Source organism: Haliotis rufescens, unplaced genomic scaffold, assembly GCF_023055435.1.
Source record: "Haliotis rufescens isolate VD_foot unplaced genomic scaffold, xgHalRufe1.0.p SCAF_12, whole genome shotgun sequence".
Lineage (NCBI taxonomy): Eukaryota > Metazoa > Mollusca > Gastropoda > Lepetellida > Haliotidae > Haliotis > Haliotis rufescens.
Genome location: NW_025963802.1, coordinates 19,348,539 through 19,371,333, shown reverse-complemented (window position 1 = coordinate 19,371,333; position 22,795 = coordinate 19,348,539). Strand labels below are relative to the sequence as shown.

The 22,795-nt window shown below is 38.9% G+C and overlaps 1 protein-coding gene across 1 annotated transcript in view; it reads left to right on the top strand.

Moving 5' to 3' along the window:
- LOC124126402 overlaps window positions 1-22,795 on the top strand; it is a 96,830-nt gene that overhangs the window by 16,163 nt on the left and 57,872 nt on the right. The window contains exons 2-3 of the mRNA XM_046489834.2: window positions 7,735-8,711; window positions 9,976-10,021. Coding sequence (XP_046345790.2) covers window positions 7,779-8,711; window positions 9,976-10,021 — 979 coding nt within the window. The 5' untranslated portion in view covers window positions 7,735-7,778. The remainder of the gene's footprint in view (window positions 1-7,734; window positions 8,712-9,975; window positions 10,022-22,795) is intronic.

The following is a 22,795-nucleotide window of genomic DNA, read 5'->3' as shown; positions in this document are numbered from 1 at the left end:
TCTTACCTGGAATCTCCACTGGTAGAAAAGCACAGATTGGTGGGGACCTATATTCTTACCTGGAATCTCCACTGGTAGAAAAGCATAGATTGCTGGGGACCTATATTCTTACCTGGAATCTCCACTGGTAGAAAAGCACAGATTGGTGGGGACCTATATTCTTACCTGGAATCTCCACTGGTAGAAAAAGCATAGATTGCTGGGGACCTATATTCTTACCTGGAATCTCCACTGGTAGAAAAGCATAGATTGCTGGGGACCTATAGTCTTACCTGGAATCCCCTCTGCTAGAAAAGCATGCATTGCTTGGGACCTATATTCTTACCTGGAATCTCCACTGGTAGAAAAGCATAAATTGCTGGGGACCTATATTCTTACCTGGAATCTCCACTGGTAGAAAAGCATAGATTGGTGGGGACCTATATTCTTACCTGGAATCTCCACTGGTAGAAAAGCATAGATTGGTGGGGACCTATATTCTTACCTGGAATCTCCACTGGTAGAAAAGCATAGATTGCTGGGGACCTATAGTCTTACCTGGAATCCCCTCTGCTAGAAAAGCATGCATTGCTTTGGACCTATATTCTTACCTGGAATCCCCACTCCTAGAAAAGCATAAATTGCCGGGGACCTATATTCTTACCTGGAATCTCCACTGGTAGAAAAGCATAAATTGCTGGGGACCTATATTCTTACCTGGAATCTCCACTGGTAGAAAAGGATAGATTGCTTGGGACCTATATTCTTACCTGGAATCCCCATTCCTAGAAAAGCATAAATTGCTGGGGACCTATATTCTTACCTGGAATCTCCACTGGTAAAAAAGCATAGATTGCTGGGGACCTATATTCTTACCTGGAATCTCCACTGGTAGAAAAGCATAGATTGCTGGGGCCTACTATTCTTACCTGGAATCTCCACTGGTAGAAAAGCATAGATTGCTTGGGACCTATATTCTTACCTGGAATCCCCACTGGTAGAAAAGCATAGATTGCTGGGGACCTATATTCTTACCTGGAATCCCCTCTGCTAGAAAAGCATGCATTGCTTGGGACCTATATTCTTACCTGGAATCCCCACTCCTAGAAAAGCATAGGTTGCTTGGGACCTATATTCTTACCTGGAATCTCCACTGGTAGAAAAGCACAGATTGCTGGGGACCTATATTCTTACCTGGAATCTCCACTGGTAGAAAAGCATAGATTGCTGGGGACCTATATTCTTACCTGGAATCTCCACTGGTAGAAAAGCACAGATTGCTGGGGACCTATATTCTTACCTGGAATCTCCACTGGTAGAAAAGCATAGATTGCTGGGGACCTATAGTCTTACCTGGAATCCCCTCTGCTAGAAAAGCATGCATTGCTTGGGACCTATATTCTTACCTGGAATCCCCACTCCTAGAAAAGCATAAATTGCTGGGGACCTATATTCTTACCTGGAATCTCCACTGGTAGAAAAGCATAGATTGCTGGGGACCTATAGTCTTACCTGGAATCCCCTCTGCTAGAAAAGCACAGATTGGTGGGGACCTATATTCTTACCTGGAATCTCCACTGGTAGAAAAGGATAGATTGCTGGGGACCTATATTCTTACCTGGAATCTCCACTGGTAGAAAAGCACAGATTGCTGGGGACCTATATTCTTACCTGGAATCTCCACTGGTAGAAAAGCACAGATTGCTGGGGACCTATATTCTTACCTGGAATCTCCACTGGTAGAAAAGGATAGATTGCTGGGGACCTATATTCTTACCTGGAATCCCCACTGGTAGAAAAGCACAGATTGCTGGGGACCTATATTCTTACCTGGAATCTCCACTGGTAGAAAAGCATAGATTGCTGGGGACCTATAGTCTTACCTGGAATCCCCACTCCTAGAAAAGCATAAATTGCTGGGGACCTATATTCTTACCTGGAATCTCCACTGGTAGAAAAGCATAGATTGCTGGGGACCTATAGTCTTACCTGGAATCCCCTCTGCTAGAAAAGCACAGATTGGTGGGGACCTATATTCTTACCTGGAATCTCCACTGGTAGAAAAGGATAGATTGGTGGGGACCTATATTCTTACCTGGAATCTCCACTGGTAGAAAAGCACAGATTGCTGGGGACCTATATTCTTACCTGGAATCTCCACTGGTAGAAAAGGATAGATTGCTGGGGACCTATATTCTTACCTGGAATCCCCACTGGTAGAAAAGCACAGATTGCTGGGGACCTATATTCTTACCTGGAATCTCCACTGGTAGAAAAGCATAGATTGCTGGGGACCTATAGTCTTACCTGGAATCCCCTCTGCTAGAAAAGCATGCATTGCTTGGGACCTATATTCTTACCTGGAATCCCCACTCCTAGAAAAGCATAAATTGCTGGGGACCTATATTCTTACCTGGAATCTCCACTGGTAGAAAAGCATAGATTGCTGGGGACCTATAGTCTTACCTGGAATCCCCTCTGCTAGAAAAGCATGCATTGCTTGGGACCTATATTCTTACCTGGAATCCCCACTCCTAGAAAAGCATAAATTGCTGGGGACCTATATTCTTACCTGGAATCTCCACTGGTAGAAAAGCATAGATTGCTGGGGACCTATAGTCTTACCTGGAATCCCCTCTGCTAGAAAAGCATGCATTGCTTGGGACCTATATTCTTACCTGGAATCCCCACTCCTAGAAAAGCATAAATTGCTGGGGACCTATATTCTTACCTGGAATCTCCACTGGTAGAAAAGCATAAATTGCTGGGGACCTATATTCTTACCTGGAATCTCCACTGGTAGAAAAGCACAGATTGGTGGGGACCTATATTCTTACCTGGAATCTCCACTGGTAGAAAAGCATAGATTGCTGGGGACCTATAGTCTTACCTGGAATCTCCACTGGTAGAAAAGCACAGATTGGTGGGGACCTATATTCTTACCTGGAATCTCCACTGGTAGAAAAGCACAGATTGGTGGGGACCTATATTCTTACCTGGAATCTCCACTGGTAGAAAAGCATAGATTGCTGGGGACCTATATTCTTACCTGGAATCCCCACTGGTAGAAAAGCACAGATTGCTGGGGACCTATATTCTTACCTGGAATCTCCACTGGTAGAAAAGCACAGATTGCTGGGGACCTATATTCTTACCTGGAATCTCCACTGGTAGAAAAGCACAGATTGCTGGGGACCTATATTCTTACCTGGAATCTCCACTGGTAGAAAAGCATAGATTGCTGGGGACCTATATTCTTACCTGGAATCCCCACTGGTAGAAAAGCACAGATTGCTGGGGACCTATATTCTTACCTGGAATCTCCACTGGTAGAAAAGCATAGATTGCTGGGGACCTATAGTCTTACCTGGAATCCCCACTCCTAGAAAAGCATAAATTGCTGGGGACCTATATTCTTACCTGGAATCTCCACTGGTAGAAAAGCATAGATTGCTGGGGACCTATAGTCTTACCTGGAATCCCCTCTGCTAGAAAAGCACAGATTGGTGGGGACCTATATTCTTACCTGGAATCTCCACTGGTAGAAAAGGATAGATTGGTGGGGACCTATATTCTTACCTGGAATCTCCACTGGTAGAAAAGCACAGATTGCTGGGGACCTATATTCTTACCTGGAATCTCCACTGGTAGAAAAGGATAGATTGCTGGGGACCTATATTCTTACCTGGAATCCCCACTGGTAGAAAAGCACAGATTGCTGGGGACCTATATTCTTACCTGGAATCTCCACTGGTAGAAAAGCATAGATTGCTGGGGACCTATAGTCTTACCTGAAATCCCCTCTGCTAGAAAAGCATGCATTGCTTGGGACCTATATTCTTACCTGGAATCCCCACTCCTAGAAAAGCATAAATTGCTGGGGACCTATATTCTTACCTGGAATCTCCACTGGTAGAAAAGCATAGATTGCTGGGGACCTATAGTCTTACCTGGAATCCCCTCTGCTAGAAAAGCATGCATTGCTTGGGACCTATATTCTTACCTGGAATCCCCACTCCTAGAAAAGCATAAATTGCTGGGGACCTATATTCTTACCTGGAATCTCCACTGGTAGAAAAGCATAGATTGCTGGGGACCTATAGTCTTACCTGGAATCCCCTCTGCTAGAAAAGCATGCATTGCTTGGGACCTATATTCTTACCTGGAATCCCCACTCCTAGAAAAGCATAAATTGCTGGGGACCTATATTCTTACCTGGAATCTCCACTGGTAGAAAAGCATAAATTGCTGGGGACCTATATTCTTACCTGGAATCTCCACTGGTAGAAAAGCACAGATTGGTGGGGACCTATATTCTTACCTGGAATCTCCACTGGTAGAAAAGCATAGATTGCTGGGGACCTATATTCTTACCTGGAATCTCCTCTGGTAGAAAAGCACAGATTGGTGGGGACCTATATTCTTACCTGGAATCTCCACTGGTAGAAAAAGCATAGATTGCTGGGGACCTATATTCTTACCTGGAATCTCCACTGGTAGAAAAGCATAGATTGCTGGGGACCTATAGTCTTACCTGGAATCCCCTCTGCTAGAAAAGCATGCATTGCTTGGGACCTATATTCTTACCTGGAATCTCCACTGGTAGAAAAGCATAAATTGCTGGGGACCTATATTCTTACCTGGAATCTCCACTGGTAGAAAAGCATAGATTGGTGGGGACCTATATTCTTACCTGGAATCTCCACTGGTAGAAAAGCATAGATTGCTGGGGACCTATATTCTTACCTGGAATCCCCACTGGTAGAAAAGGATAGGTTGCTGGTACCTATATTCTTACCTGGCATCCCCACTGGTAGAAAAGCATAGATTGTTGAGATGTACATTTTAGAGTTGTTCTGGTGATTAGCGAGAAAACAATGTTTTGTATATCTATTTTTGGCTTGGTTTGCTTAATTTTATATTAATCAGCACTCAAAGAATACTTCTACATGGTTTTTATTTAAAAAAATATTTATCTTAATTTGATTTGAAACATTTTGAAAAGATTAAAAAATACACAGTTTGCTGATGGGTATCTCAGACATCTTATCTTTGTTTTCCTATATCCTGTCTTTTTATCTTTTCTATTTTATCATTTGTCATAAACTTGAAAATATTTTGTTTAGCAATATGATGAAATCATTTGTAGGTTGGGGGGAAGGGGTTTTAGAAGTATTATATTCATGTACAATGCAAATATATATTTTGTCATGATCGCGTAAATATCCAGGTGAGTGATACAGGCCCTATGGGCCTCTTGTTTATTGTTGTTAATTCTGATCATGCATCTCTCAGCTATGAGCAGGAAGAGATAAGGTGATAATGCAAGTTACATCTTTGTCACCTGCAATTTACTTCACTTTCACCTGCAATTTACATCACTTTCACCTGCAATTTACATCAGTTTCACCAACAATTTACATCAGTTTACCTACAATTTACATTAGTTTCACTCACAATATACATCCACCCATTTGAGTGACATTCCGTACAATACTATATATGTCCTACATGTAGATGTTTTGTTCTTTTGATAAAAGATGACTACCCAAACACAAATAGCATTCATGTGCCATGCAAAGGCATTTTTCAAACCCAATAAATGTTATTAGCAATAAGTGTAGTGTTACCACAATATAGCTATTTGAATTGAAATAATGTGCAAAAAAGATACTTCACTATTTTCCCTTCAAATGATCTTCTTGCAAGCGCGCAAAACTTTATGTAAACACATCGCATACAAAGTCAAGGACGAAAGTAAGGAACATTATTCTAAATGTCGAAATTGTCGAAAAGGTATGTCGTTTCACACTTCTTCAGCATGGTTGATTGGTTGGTTGGTTTGTTGTTTAATGCCGCACTCAGCAATATTCCAGCTATATGATGGTGGTCTGTAAATAATCAAGTCTTGACCAGACAATCCAGTGATTAATATCATGAGCATCGATCCACGCAATTGGGATCGATGACATGCATCAACCAAGTCAGCGAGCCTGACCACCCGATAACATAAGTCACCTTTTACGACAAGCATAGTCGCCTTATACGGCAAGCATGGGTTGCTGAAGACCTCTTCTACCCCGGAATCTTCACGGGTCTCTTCAGCATGGACTTGGATAGAAATATATTGTAAGCTATCGACTCCATAGTTATGTGGATCACTGTCAGTGTCACGATTTAGAACATTTCTGACATGAAATCTATGATGCATTCTTCGTTTTTTCGAAGTGTCAATTTGAATCACATGTTTAACAAATGAAATGTCAATGTTTGAACGTAAAGCAGATTATTTGTTTGAAAAATATTCATGGCAGAGTATGCTGCCATCTTGGAAGAAGATAAAGTAAACTTGCAACAGGTATAGGGCTATCTTAGATTTCTGACAATCTTATGATATCTTAGGGTTACGATAGTTTTGAAAATAGGCTTCTTACGATAACTTTACGATCATTTTAATTTTAGGACTACAATCTTTTAAAAAATGTAGGCCCTGGCTCAGAGCTGTTTGCAGCATCCCAAGATCATGTGTAACAGGGTGACTCCTGTCAACATGGTGCTCCGCTTCATCCAGATATGTTCGATTGGGCTAAAGTATGGCACCAATTGTGCTCCCCTTCTTGCTGATTTGTTTCTTTATGCGTATGAATCAGAATTTCTGCTCGGACTGGCAAAGTCAAAACAAGGCAATTTGGCCAAGAAATTTACTTAGGTTTCAGGTATATCGATGATCTGATATCATACATTTACCAACAAATAGCCAATTCCTGTTTATTGATTTTCCCACCTGAATTAGAAATAAAGGAGACTTGTGATACCACCTCCTCTGTTTCATATTTAGATCTATGCATAAAGATTCAGTGTGACAAAACACTCTCCACAAGACTGTATGACAAGAGGGATGACTTCAACTTTCCAATTGTCAACTTTCCCTTTATTTCGAGCAACATTCCAGCAGCTCCAGCCTTTGGAGTCTACATTTCACAACTTTTCTGGTACAATCTAGCATTCCCTTTCTCTGAAGATTTCAAAAAGCATCCTTTGACTCTTTCTCCAAAGTTGTTTTATCAACGTTACAACATTCAAGGCCTCAGTAAAGCTTAAAAATGTTTTATTTGAGACATGTGGATGACATTTCCAAATTTGATGCTTCAGTGACAAAAATGATGTCCAGTGCAATTCCCTATTTTAACTTGTACCATACATTCTTGTATCTTATCATTTGAACAATTGACTTGCCCTTGAATGCATTTGTGATGGGTGCTAACCGTGGGGCAGGAAACACTCATCTTTTCACGAACACCTTGTATCATCAGTATTTGATGGGGCTTCATAAACACATGCTCATATATAGTCGGAATCATTCACTTGACTCTGCTGTAAGCAGAGATTTCTTATGAATATGGAAAGGGTTTTGTCGCTTTTACTCATTGAAGAATATCTTCTTGAAATGTTATGTTGCTCTATGTCTGGTTGAGTCGCTTTGAACAGTATTTCAGTTATATCACAGAAACCTGTATCAAAATGTTGGGTAGTGCGTGCTTTATACAAAATAGCTGTAACTTCTCTGAGCTAAATAAAATGAGAAGGTAGTCTTATATGTTGGATTTGAAACACTGTCTAGTCCAGTAGGTAAATATTCATCAGCATAAGTTACCATGAAAACTTGTTAAGAATCAACCCACCCCCCCACCCCCAAACAAAGTAATATTTAGCAGCTTGCATTCATCTGGTATTTTATTTCATTGTACATTTCAGAGGTAGCAGTGAGGTTTTTGTGTTAGCGGGACATCACAACAGTAATGGATCAGTATAATGGGCCTCAGCCTCATCTGGGGCCACCAGGTGCACAACCTGCCATTCAGGCACAACCCAATTGGTCATATCCTCTTTCTGTGCAACCAGTTGGACAAAATTATGGTCAGGCACCATCAGCTGAACAGTATCCTTATCCTGTGCAACCAGTTGGACCATATTATCAGGTACCGCCGGCATACTATTCTTGTCAGCTACCGAACCAACACCATGGTCCCTGTGGGTATCAGGGATATGAAACCTTTAGTCCTGGGGTTAATCCTTGCCCTGGTGTATATTCAGTTTCCCAGCACCATTATCCCCAACACATGGGCTATCCTGCCTTAACATGTCCTCCCCCTCCAGGATTTCATAGTCAAGCTTCACACATGCACACAAATCCACACCAGATGCATACAGGTGCATATCCACAACAGAGAAATGATTTGCAAGTATCTTCTGAAGGAACTGCCCCACCACCAGGATTTCAAGAATATCAAGTTTCAGGACAGGTCAGGACAGGACACCATCAGAAAGTCTTCACTCCAGTCATCCACCAGCAGAGTGGCTCAGCTCCAGCTGATTTGATCAATCAGCCTCACATTTCTGGCACTCAAGATCTAGAAAAATTTGGTAATCCTCCAAATACCCAAGGCATAATAGGTCCAGATTCTTTAAAGTGCCAAGAGCCATTCAAGGAACCTACCAAACATGTCCAGACTGACCCGGAACCACAGAGCGAAAAGAATGTCAGTGCAGACATGACAGATATAATTGAAAACATGTCTTCAATGACCATTTCCCTTGAAGCCTCTGGCATGGGTGGCTCTGGGACCAGTTCAGAGGCTGCACTAAACCAAGGGGAGGCAAGTCAAGATGCTCCTCTTCAGCAGAAATCAGATCAAGAAGACTTCAAACAGACAGATTACCATCAACAGCAGGTTTGTGAATTGTGTTCATGCCATACATCATTCAGTGATCAATCTCATTAAAATCAGATCTTAGTTCTTGCTGCCACTAAACAAAGATTTGAGGACATCCCATTACGGGTCACATCAGACCGACCTTTCGCGAACCGAACTCTGACCGACCAATGGAACTACTGACAAGAAATTGATATCAGCCAATCAGAAGGCAGCTTTCTCGTGCTTTACGGCACTAATTTCAAATTGGCGACTACGCTTCGAAACATATTTTGACAAATTCTCGCTTACAAATTTGAAACCTGAACAAAAGAACATTCTCGAATGGCTAATATATGGTCTAGATTGTATAGATTCAGTCGTTAAGCCCATAACTATCGTTCGGAATACCCCGTTTTAAAGTTTTCGAGGCTGCATGATTAGAAATCACATTCTGAAGTCACTTTCATGATCTGGTAAGCGATGCTCTGATTGGTCGGATGAAAGGTCGTTCTGACGTGAACCCTAATGGGATGTCCTCAGATCTGTGTTCAGCGGTAGCGAGAAGGTCTGATTTTAATGAGATTGTTCAGTGATAGGTGTCCAGTCATAATAACATTCCTCCAATTTGAACAATCTGTTCACTGCAGAAATAAATAGTCATATGAATATTAAGTCAGTCCATTTCAGTAAGCAGCATCAACTCTGAAAACAGCAAGTAAAGGGTACAAAATGCAAAGCGAAAAAGCATGTTTTACCATTAGCTGCAGTAACCGCCTCTCTGTCCTGCTCCCTTTAACGAATTTGATACTGACTTGTTGCTACACAGATATGGAAGTTGATATATAAAAAAATTACTGGTGTAAATATTGTTTGTTCCATAATTCTAATCAGAACATATTCAAAATATTACACTTGACCAGCCCAAGACACCACTAGATCCAATTTTAGTCTACTCTTATGACAAGAATGAGATACAGAATCCCCACTGTGCTGTCATGAAGTTAGTCACCTCTGGTATTTGTAAAAAATAATGTTACTCTGATAACACTACTCACAAAACATGCAAAATGCTGTTGTTGTGTGAATCTGTTAACTTATTGTTGCTCATAACACAGCCATCCATCCTTAATTGAAATTTGATGCATGTTATTGTTTGCATTTACTGGGAACTATAGCCTCTTTGTCATGTAAATTCATTGATAATATAATTATGATTGTTTTGTTGTCATCTACTCTATAAAAAAATTGCTATAGTAATGACAATATGATTATTATTGTAATATATATTTTTATCTTTCAGGTACAGAAAACACTAGGCCATAATGTCTTGTCAGAAGAGAAAAAATGTAAGTCTAGACTTTAATCAATCTGTTGAATATATAATACTCAGAAGAAGTTAAAGAACACACACATTTTTTTCTATGACTATAGTTAATCTGTCACGGCTGGTGATATTGGAACACATAGCCTTCTAATTGGGGGTGTTCTTTAAATTGTTTTGAGTAGTACATATCACATCTTCCCGAGGCAAGAGAGTTAACTGACTTTAAAAGTCCAGTTTCCACCCTTTCCGAACTAGGCTGGAATTCCTGGGCTTGATCGTAGCGCCACCAGTGGTTATTACGAGTTATGTCCATTCTATGCCTCTCCCATATGGACCAATCAGATTCCACCTCTCGTATCACATGCATTTACTTCAAACAATATGGCGGTGCCCAGTCAAGACGATCTGATCGACCATCAAGGTCTATTTTGTGATAAACGGTTCTTACTTTGCGAAGTACATCAAATCATGTGATCACAGTGATTAAAAACATGAAAAGATTTGGAAAATATCTGTTGACGAGTTTGCGATGCACATGCTTTGCAAATTTTGCAATCGACCGAACTCTGTATGACAGTTTATGAACCAGATTTCGATTTGCGGTTCGCGAATTTGATTGGACTATGCATAGAATCGTTAGTCCAGCCAAAACCTTACTCCATAATCCCAGCCTAGTTCGGCAAGGGTGGAAACTGGACTTTTATAGTCAGTTAACTCACTTGCCTTGGGAAGATGTATATATCAAGGCAACAGTGTACTATGTTCAACTTAGGCCTTTTCTCTTTTTTCTTATTTACGGTTCTCCAATAAGAAACTCATTTTAAAAGGGGAAAGAAATAAAACAATAAAACACCTCTGACATGACAAAGGCCAGGTACCTGGATGTGTCTGGATTTACTACCCCTTTCTGTCAACACAGCATCGTCTGGTAAATCAATGCACAAGCAAGCTCTGATGGCAAATTCTTCTTGTAACTGCAGTGCAATATTCCAGAAATATATTCTTTTATTCTGATACAAAATTCTTTCAGGTCGGCAGTGTTAATTATTTTTTAATTAAATGACAATTATTATTTTTCATTTTTATTTTTGTCTCCATTTCATCAGAATTTTTTTTATATTTTCAACTAAAAACATTGTTTAGCTCACCTTGATGTATCGTTTAGCTCACCTTAATATATCATCGCTGTGAGATCATGTTCTGTGGCATTGCTGTCAACTCGGCATAGCCACCCCAATAAGCTTACTTAAATAGTCCATATCGCAGGACATCGATCTCCTGCATTTCCAACCACTGATAATCTCTTGACAAATCTTATCCTTACGAAATGGCTACCATGAGTGGATGCAGAAAGACATTTTACTTGTTTGAGTCACATGTGTGAGTTATCTTTACTTCGAAGAGTATATTTGAGCGTAAATGTGGTCCCCCTGAATATTTATTCTGTTTGAATCGATATAACAGGAGTTTTGTTCCTGTGGTCATTTACGCTCAAATATACAGATATAACTAGTGAAGACCCAGCTGGAGATAACGTAACTGTGGTAACCAGGGAATGGAATGTTATGTAACATGTGAAATAAGACAAACATATCTTGTAGTTCCACATACAGTGTTTGTATGCTATTGCATAAGGGTGTGTTGTATTACCGGTATACCAGTATATTGTGGTGCAAATCTTCAGCAATACGTATTGCGATACGTTTGTAAATGTAGCAATATATTGGGGCAGAAATAAATAAGTATATTGATGTGTTCCTTATCAATATGGAGATAGAAAATAGTATCTTTCTGATACAACTTGCCTCTGACGATCTTTCTATCAATTAACGTGTACACATTGATGATTGGGCAAGATGGCGGACTGGGTAGTCGACTCACTCATGTGTTTGAAGTGAAAGTGTATTTCAAAGAGAATTTGAGGTCAGTGATATATAAACTATTGAAATACAACGATGGGAATGTGTCTGGAACAATATCGGGTGGCTGTAGGAGGATTTGCTTCAGTCATCATCAAGATATTGACGAGAAAAGCAAATAAGGACAGACGTGGACACATCCCTCGTTTTTACGCGCTGGTTGGTATACATACCCGCTTGATTGTGCTGAACCTCATTCTCATGCTGTTACTGATGGGAGGTGTCGAACCCAACCCAGGTCCGGATTCTAATGATGGCGTACAAACTAGATCTACTGCTGGAGGTAAAGGTGGAGAGAAGCAACTTACATTAACCTCAAAGGCAAGTGAAAAAACTTTACAAACTGTGTTGGATGAACTGAGAGAAGTGTCATGTAAGATAGACAAAATTCAGCGTTCTAATGATGATATGAATCTGAAACTTCAGACTGTTGAGAGTACACTGAAGGTGGTTTTAGAGCAGATTTCTGAGACTAATAACCGATGTCAAGCCCTAGAAGAGGAAAATTTTCGTTTGAAAGATCAGATGAAAGCAATGGATGACAAACTTGATTACCTTGAGAATATGAGCAGGCGTAACAATCTGATATTTCACGGTGTACCGAGAGGTAATGAAACAGAGTCATGGACTGATTGTGAACTGATTGTTAAAGATGTCCTCAGGAACGACCTGCAGTTATTAGATGATGTGAACATTCAAAGGGCACATCGCATTATGAAGGGGAAGGCTATTATTGTTAAGCTAGCAGACGACAAGAACAAACACGCTTTTCTGAGGGCATCTAAAGCTTTGAAGGACACTGGTATGTTTATTACTGAGGACTTCTCCCCATTGGTGCGACAGAAGAGAAAGAAACTTCTCCCGAAGATGTTTCAGGCGCGTGAATCAGGTTTGAAGGCATTTTTGCGGTTTGATAAGCTGTATACTGAGGATAATATTTATTCCTATGACCTGGGTTTAGACTGTGTCACAACTGTCAAATCAGGTCACAAGCCAGGACTTTCACGTGCAGTGAGTGCGTCTGATGATGTCATCAGCTCGCCCGGCATAAGCTAGGAAGATGGCCCGGTCCACCAGTTGCCGCCAGAGATTGATGCGAGTACTTGGTTTGAAATAGTAACATGGAATGTTCATGGTTTGAAACAGAAACTAGCTGACTCTGACTTTACACAGTATTGTCTGAAGTTTGATGTCATTGGATTTGTTGAAATATGGAACAATGTAAATAAAGATGACATTTCTTCTATATTTACAAACCATACTGTTTATATTAACCAACGGGACTTTAATAACAGAGGCGGTGTTGCCATTTTGCAAGTCAATACATCAAGAAGATCTGGTCTGACTTTACTGATTGTATTTTCGTGCTTTTGGATAAGAAACTTTTTGGTTACACATACGATATTTTATATGGGTGTGTGTATATTCACCCTGTATATTCATCCTCCCGGAGCGATCCAAGACTGCAGAAAGGGATTGATTATTTAGAAAACTGTTTGCTCTCGTGCATCACAGATGCTGATATTGAAGACTTTGTATTTGTGATTATGGGTGATATGAATGCTAGAACAGGCAACTTAAAGGATTATATTTTACAGGATGGCAGCAAATACATTCCTTCACTGGAAGATTTGAATTATAAAACTGACAGTTTTAGCATATCTAGAAAGTGGACAGATGATCATGTAAACTCCTATGGTTGTGATTTAATAGATTTATGCTGTTCTCTTGATATACATATGATGAATGGGAGAACAATATCAGATCCCCGCGGGGATTTTACATGCTTTGCTGGTGGGGGTGCCAGCATGGTTGATTATTGTTTATGTTCATCTGAATTATTTAGTACTTATTATGATTTCAGTGTAGCCACAAGATGTGAGTCAGATCATTTTCCCATTGTGTTTAAGTTTCCTGTTACAGATACAGAGAATGTTATCAGTAACATGAATGCTGATAATGCAGAATCTATTTGTAGATACCGATGGTGTGCTGGTAAGGCTGAAACGTTTTCTGAGTTACTTCGGGACTCGCTATCATCATATAGTTTTGATGATTTCATGGGTGATATTTCTAACGGTGTTGATTGTGCTGTTACAAAATAGACATCATTGATCATTACTTGTGCTTCTGTCAGTGATATGAAGGTAATTACAAGCTCAAACATATGTACATTTTCAGTAGCAAGATGGCATGATAGCGAATGTAAAGAGTTGAAACATGAGAAATATCGTATTCTTAATATGTTTAGAATAACTGGTGATCTGAACTATTTACAACAGTTTAGACAGTTAAGAAATGCGTATCGAAATATGTGTAGACAAAAGAAATTGATTTATGAAGAGCGATTACTTGAGGATTTAATGTCTCATACTTGTAGCCCTAAGATCTTCTGGAACCAAGTGAAGGGACTTGTATCAAAAAACAGTAATGCAACTCAGTTTATAGCTCCATCAGAATGGGTCTCCTACTTTAAAAATATTTTGAATATAACTGATTATGATTTTGATCATGATAATCTTGCTTCCGCTGAGAGTTTTGTTTATGAACACGAGGAATCTAACTGTTTTGTCTGCAATGATGAAGAATTAAATGATATTTTGAATTGTGAAATCACTGAACCAGAAATTTTACATGCTATTAATCATTTGAAAGATGGTAAGGCGGCTGGTCCCGATGGAGTTCTACCAGAAATGATAAAGTGTTGCAAGGGTAATCTTCTTCCTTATCTAGTTATATTATATAACGCTATTTTGCAGAGTGGTAATTTTCCTGAGGATTGGGCTCAAGGTTTACTTACTCCCCTTCATAAGAAAGGCAGCAAATTTGATGTTAACAATTATAGGGGTATTACACTTAGTGATGTATTGGGTAAAATATTTACTTTTATTCTTAATAAACGGCTTACTATGTTTTGTGACATTTACGATAAGATACCAGAGTCTCAGGCAGGTTTTAGGGCTGGATACAGCACCATTGATAATATATTTGTGTTGCAAAGTCTAATACAGAAATACTTATCTAAAGCTAATGGCAGATTTTACTGTTTATTTGTTGATTTTAGAAAAGCCTTTGATTGTGTAAATAGAAAATTGTTGTGGTATGTCATGTTAAATAAGGGTATACATGGAAAGTTATTTTATGTCATTAAAGATATGTATTTAAAAGTGAAATCGGCTGTAAAGTTATCAAATAGCACAGCAACTTGCTACTTTGAAACGCTAAGTGGTGTACGCCAAGGCTGCACCCTTAGCCCTATATTGTTCTCTTTGCTTATTGTTGAATTAGAATCAATGTTGCAGTCCTCCGGCGAGAGGGGAATATTTGTGAGTCAAGAATCTCTAGACATTTGGTTGTTATTATATGCCGATGATTTGTGCATAATTGATGATACTGTAGTTGGTCTGTAGTTAACCATAGTAAGACTGAAATCTTAGTTTTCCGAAATGGTGGAAAACTTAGGAGTACTGAGAAATGGAGGTTTGGAGAGGTTAATGTCAATGTATCTACCTATTATAATTATCTAGGTTTGTTATTTTCAAATCGGCTGTGTTGGACGACTGGCATCAACTCTCTTGGTCAGAAGGCAAATAAGGCTCTGTTCGTTGTTTAGAAATTACAGCATTGTTTGAAGAACATACCCGTACATATACTTTTTAAAATATTTGACATTCAAATTAAGCCTGTATTATTATACACTTGAGAAATATGGGGCTATTCCCAAATTGCAGCAATTGAAAAAATTCAGATTAAATTCTGTAAATTTACTATTGGAATTGGAAGTCATGTTACAAATGTTGCTGCCCTTGGCGAATGTGGTAGATATGGATTATTTATTGATTATCATAAGAGATGTATTAAATATTGGTTGAAATTGTTATCTTTACCCAGTTATAGATACCCAAAGCAATGTTATTTAATGCTGAAATCTTTAGATGAAGTTAATCGCACTACATGGGTAACTTGTGTCAAAAGATTATTATTCAGTTATGGATTTGGCCACGTGTGGATTTCGCAGGAAGTTGGTAATGAGACCCTCTTTATTAATGCATTTATTCAAAGGTTAAAAGACTGTAACCAACAGGACTGGTATTGTAAAGTTTGTGAAATACGTAAATTATCAATGTATAAGGAATATAAGTCATTGCTAACAGTTGAAAAGTATCTCTGTGAAATCACAAGCCGTCATTATAGACGTATGTTTTGTTTGTTAAGAATTGGCGAGTTGCCATTGATGGTAAATGTAGGTAGAAGATGCGGTATAGAGTACTGTTATAGGCAGTGCAGATTTCGTAATTTACAGGAAATTGAAGATGAGTTTCATTTTATGCTTGTCTGCCCATGTTACAGATATTTAAGAAATAAGTATTTACCTATTTATTACTCTTCCAATCCTACTTTATTTAAATATAATACACTATTATCTTGTAACCGCACTAGTATTGTAACTAATTGTGTTAAGTTTATACTGGAAGCACTTGCAATCCGAAATACTGTCACTTATACCCTCTGTCATCTGCCTCATACTGTATTTTTCAATGAGTATTTGTACGTGGGCCTATGGCCTTTATACTGAAATAAAGAATTGAATTGCGTACACATCGTGACTATCAAGCTCCCTTTAATTTGTTTTCATTTTTTAATCTCTTTATCATACATTCATTCACTGAAAAGGAAAAATAGTGAAGGACACTTACTGACAGAATCTGACATTTATACAGGGTATAACTCTGATTAACTCATGAAAATGTAAATTGGCAATATATTGCAATACGTATTGCAATACAGGTTAAAGTATGGCAACATATTGCAATACAAAATACAGGTCAATACACAGCCCTTCTATTGCATTCTTCAATATAGCACTAACTCAGTTATAGCAGGGGGTAAAGCATGGAATGCATTGCTGAGGTTTTATTGCGATTCCATGGACCATTAACATGATTAATATACAATGATAGTTTACATATGAGGTTACAATACACCTCCCTCTTAGTTGGATGTTACTTGGAACTTTTAACTTTTAAGAACTTGAAGTGATAAGAACATTAACATAAAATCATCTATCCTTGTGGAATAATGTTCAACTTAAAGTGCAGAATAGTCTAGGGATTATAAATCAAGTCTATTCGGTATCTTTCGGAGTTGATCGGAACGACGTAGTTCGATTACTGCAACAACTGCTTCTCTGTCCTTGGAGACAACTGTTTGGTTCCACAGGCTGGTCGATCACTACTGGCTGTGATATTTGTGGTAATGTATTGTTCATTCCTTCAGGTGACCCAGATGTCTTCAGTCTAAGTGATGCAGGAACAATTATGGGTGGTTATGGACGATCTTCACTGACATCAGATTTGTTCCGGATGTGATCTGTCTACATACCACACGTTCGTTGTCAAGACAAACTTGAACCACATCCTAAATTTAGAACGTACACATTTTCAGCCACTTGAATGTCTCTGTCCAAAGCATGTTGATTGTGATTTTATACCTGTTTCTGTTTGTTACTCATGTACTCTTCTACTGAGATCTGGATGCAAATTATCCAGGTGAGATTGGGGTCGTTGACCGAAAGCTCGGCAAGTGATTTCCCTGCTGTGCCCTGTGTTTGTTCCTGTATCTGAATAAGAACCTGGAAATGCGTGTGTCTGTTGTACCTTCAGAGATTCATGCAATCCCTGCTTTGAAAGTCTGTATTGCACATCCAGAGAGACCATTTGTAGCAGGATGATAAGGTGCTATGCATGCTGTTCTTGTCCATACATTCCTTGAATTCATCCCAGGTGAAGCACGCTCCATTATCTGTAACAACAGTTTCTGGCAGACGATGTATCATGAACAAACTTCTCAAACAAGCCAATGTTGCTGTAATTGTAGACACATTTAGTTGTAAAACATCCATCCATTTGGAATGCGCATCCATCCTGATGCAGACAATCTACCCTTGAATGGCCCTGCAAAGTCCAGATGTAACCAGCTCCATGGCTTTTCCCGCCAGTCCCAAGGATGTAGTCTTGCCTCAGCTGGAACAGGTCTGCTCTGCTGATACACATTACAGATCTTCACTTTCTTTTCTAGAGCTGTGTCCATTTTGGGCCCACACAATAGCCCTCTAGCTATAGATTTCATCTCTGAAATTCCTGGATGAGCTTCATGAAGCCCATCTATGACTCTCAATTGACCTTGTAACGATATGATCACACAGTTACCCCACAACACTACTCCATTCTGAACTCTAAGGTCATCTTTCCTTTGCACATATGTTCTCAAACTAATATAAAGTAGAGTCCTTTCCACACCATGTCCACATCTCTAAAACATTCATGGAAAATGCTTCCATACTTTCCAACAACATAATGGTCTCTCCCGGAAGAGGTTTGACTGACACTGTCTGATCTGGGGGCAGCCCAGCAAACAATTCTACGTTGTGACAACGTTGTGACAACGTTGACTTTTCGTTGCTACAACGTTGTGATGTAACGTTGTCACAACGTAAATCTGTAGACTCCCAGATTGGTTGCTACAACGTTGTGCGTAAACCAAAATACAACCAAATCAAGACGTTGTCACAACATCCATTTTTTACGTTGCTACAACGTTGTGATGTAACGTTGTCACAACGTAAATCTGTAGACTCCCAGATTGGTTGCTACAACGTTGTGCGTAAACCAAAATACAACCAAATCAAGACGTTGTCACAACATCCATTTTTTACGTTGCTACAACGTTTATCCAAAACGTCGCGACAACATAGGTATCGCATACATATGGCGACACTACAGCCATTGCAGCACGTTGTTGCAATGTCCATGTAGATTAACGCCTGTCTTATTCCTCGATACCTCCCAGGCAGCCTGAAAAGTTTGTACCAATCTAGTTAAGACATCAGGTACCAATCTTGTTAAGACATCAGGTACCAATCTAGTTAAGACATCAGGTACCAAGCAATACATTCTGCAAACTGAATTCGCTTTAACCCTATCCGTGAAACAGCAAGTCAATGAAATGCACTCTCTTTTGGCAGAGTTTGAAATACGGCCAAGATAAAATCTAAATGTTTTAAATTACATGTACAATTTGGTTATATAATATTTATTTTCCCAAACAGTTTTCAAGGCTATGTGCAAATTGTTCACAAATGTTTCAACACAATTAAAAGATATTTGATTTTCCCACGAATTTGTAAATTAAAAGCCATCAAACAATAAGCCCTTCACAAATTGAAACATGTAAATTTTCTTGGCCTTACCCCATACATTCAGCATTGAGAGCAACACTGTGACAAACAGAATAGTCTATGCATCTGATGTCCTAAGATCCATTTCCCAGCAACGAAATGACAATAGAATTCTGGTTGAGGTGACCTTTATTTATTTATTAAATGACAAGTCAGAACTTGGGCTGAGTGGCTGAGGAGCCTTTTCAGTCCTCAAATGAAAAGTCACGGGGATGATCTTCAACTGTATCCATAGTCTCTCCTTAAGCCTTGGTAACTGAATAAAAAATGACACAAATGTTATAAAATGGCAAGGCAAGGGACATATTTCTGACATAACAAAATAATGGTTGCATTCCCTAAAATAATATTTTGATGTCTGATGTCAGTCTTTAAACAGTTAAAAACTGTTGAAAGTGGGAAGAAGGCGCTGAGAGTAATACCATAATGCTCTTGGATCATACATAGGCAGAAAAGCTTTTAGCACTGAATCATTGGTGTAACTTTATACCCCCGCCCTTTTAGATTGTTGGTATAATTAAATAAGAATCATCTAAATTTTAATTCTTGAAGATGTTTGTATATATTATTGCATCATACATACCTTTCTGTCAGTGATGTACTTTAAACAAATATGCTCCCACAATACTGTTTTCTCCACCTGAAAGAAAAACAGAAACCACAAAGTATCACATTTTTAAATAAACCAGTACTGTATAGATAAATCACATTTACTGAGAGTATGATGTAACTGGTGGTAGTATTGGCAAATAGTTTTATCAGTCAATAGATCAACTGTAGTTATTAAAAAGCAGTGACTTTACCTTTCTGCTGTACATAACAAACTAGTGATTCAAGTGAATATGTTGGCAGAGTTTCTAAAACCTTATTTGAAAAATATATACATAAATGAAAAATTTATATTGCCAAATAAAATAAATAGTTCCCATATTTGAAGCATGAATGTTGAATATGAATTATGAATAGAAGTGTTAACACTTTGGGGTATTTATCCTAATTACAATTGTGATTATTTTTTTTAATACTAACCTTAATATTTTCCATATTAATATGCCAGGATATTTATATAGAATCTATGTTCTAATATTTACAAAGATAGAAACATGGGAAAATTAACAAAATGCAATAGCTTATACAATACCAGACGAAGTTGAAACAGCTCTGTAAATATCTATTGAAATTTATTTGTTACTACGTTTATTAACATAATACAGTTCAATATCGTTCAATATAATTCTGTAGTATGGTAGCCTACGTGGCAACATATGGAGATCGAAAACCGAACGAATAGGGTTGCTATCAATTCCATTGTTTTTTTCATTGGTGCACATTGGCTACACCTATCTCATCTAATAATCAACAAACGATGACCAACTCACAGACAAGATATGGTGATATTTAACTTTTGACTATCGACTAGCTTATCATCACCAATATGACAATACTGCAAACACCCCGTTATGGCGCGCGACGAGAGACTCGTTTTACTTTTGCTCGTTTTTATTAGAAGGGAGTCGGACATAGATCTAGTTATCGGAAAATGATGAATTGATTCTTTTTGGGAAATAATAAAAATACACCATGATAAGAGCCTTGCTAAAATAAAATGTATAGACAGCACCAACAACCTGATGGTCCACATTTAGGCTACTTCAGTCAGTGCTAATTAGGCCTTTTCGGAAACAACAAGTATGTTTCTATCTCTTCCCGAAAATACAATTTTTCATAACATCATTGAGCGCATTAAGACTAAGGCTATAACTAGTAGCCTACAGAGTGTCGATCTGAAAATACTTCCATTGTTTTGATTCCCTCTCTTCGCTGCATAAGAGAAATCTACTAAACCTTTCCCATGGCCTGAATGAGCCACATTGTTTCACAAAAATCAAAGTCCGAAGATTAGTACAAGTAAACTTTGAAAAGTAATGATTTCCGAAAATAACACGGAAGAAATGACGATAACTGTCAGTGGTCAGTAGGCGATGCATAAGTTAGGCCTATTTACAGACCTACACGTTTACGATCGAAACCCGAACATAATATGACGGCCACAAAACGCCGCCAGACTGAATTCTGGTCAAACATATACTGCTTGCCCTTGGTAATTACCCTTGGTATCCATAAAATAATAATATGGAAAAAAGTCTTGAGCCTCCTTCACCTCTATATACATTATGTTCTGTGTATCACATATTAATATCAACACTGACGCTCATGATCAGTGAAAGTGACCGGCAAACTGCATTCTAAACCCTGCCACTGCTGAATAATACGATACATTTAGGCTAAATCATTTGACGATCTGCATGTACAGAAACATATCAACAAGCGGAGGCTGCTTCTGAAAAATTAACTTACCTCATCCGAATTCACAGATCATCTGTCCAGTTCCAGTTGCTGCACAATCTCTTGGTTGTAGACTTCTAATATGTCTAGAGTGAGCTTGAACTAAGATGGCTGGTGACAACAAATCTTCCGCGACAATGTGACGTCATTCTGACGTCACTTCACGAGGCAACAGGCTAAACTTTTCAGCAGTCGCTCTCACGCCGCATAAAATGGGCGCAATTGTTTTTTACTGTAATATTGCTTGTGGCAACATTTAGTAGACAGATAACTTCGTTATAGATATATATGTTTAAAAAAAATAAAACTAAGAGATGGTAGATCTACAAGTGGTTTCCTAAACATCATTTACCAAAAGTGTTGTAATGTCCAAAGCACAACGTTATCACAACGTTAATTTGCAACGTTGTTGTTACGTTGTGGAATAACGTTGTCATAGAGATACGCAATTACGTTCTGGAAATTGTAGTATTAAGAGATGAAAATTTAAATGCCGAATATATAGAAAGGTAATGTATTACTGCCTTGGTATTCTGACAAATTCATGTTGATTTTGATAAAGCAGTTCTATTCCTTTATGACGTTCGAGAAGCAAACTCTATAACGTTTCACCGACGTTTCAGAAACGTAGCTACAAAACGTTGTGTGATGTCCAATGCACAACGTTTTCACAACGTGAATGTGCAACGTTGTTATAACGTTGTGAAATAACGTTGCACGTTGACTTTATAACAACGTTGTGACAACATAATATCACGACGTTACCAATCCACAACCTTTCCACAACGTTGTGACAACGTCGTGTGTTAGCTGGGAGTCGGCTTAAACAATCTGGATTTGCAAGTTTTGAGCCTGGCTGGTATACGTTTTAGTTGGTTGGTTGGTTGGTTGGTTTGTTGTTTAATGCCGCATTCAGCATATTCCAACTATATGACAGCAGTCTGTAAATAATCGAATCTGGACCAGACAATTCAGTGATTGATATCATGAGCATCGATCCACGCAATTGGGATCGATGACATGCATCAACCAAGTCAGCAAGTCTGACCACCTGATCCCGTTAGTCGCCTTTTACGACAAGCATAGTCACCTTTTACGGCAAGCATGGGTTGCTGAAGACCTATTCTACCCCGGAATCTTTACGTTTTAGTCATAACAAGACAACATCAATGCCCGTCGCTGAAGTTGCGCTGATGCCATGGGAGGTATGGCCTTCTGTGGGTCTAGCAAACCCATGAGAGGTTGGTGGTCCTATTCAATCTGAAACTTCCGACCAAATTGATACTGATGGAAC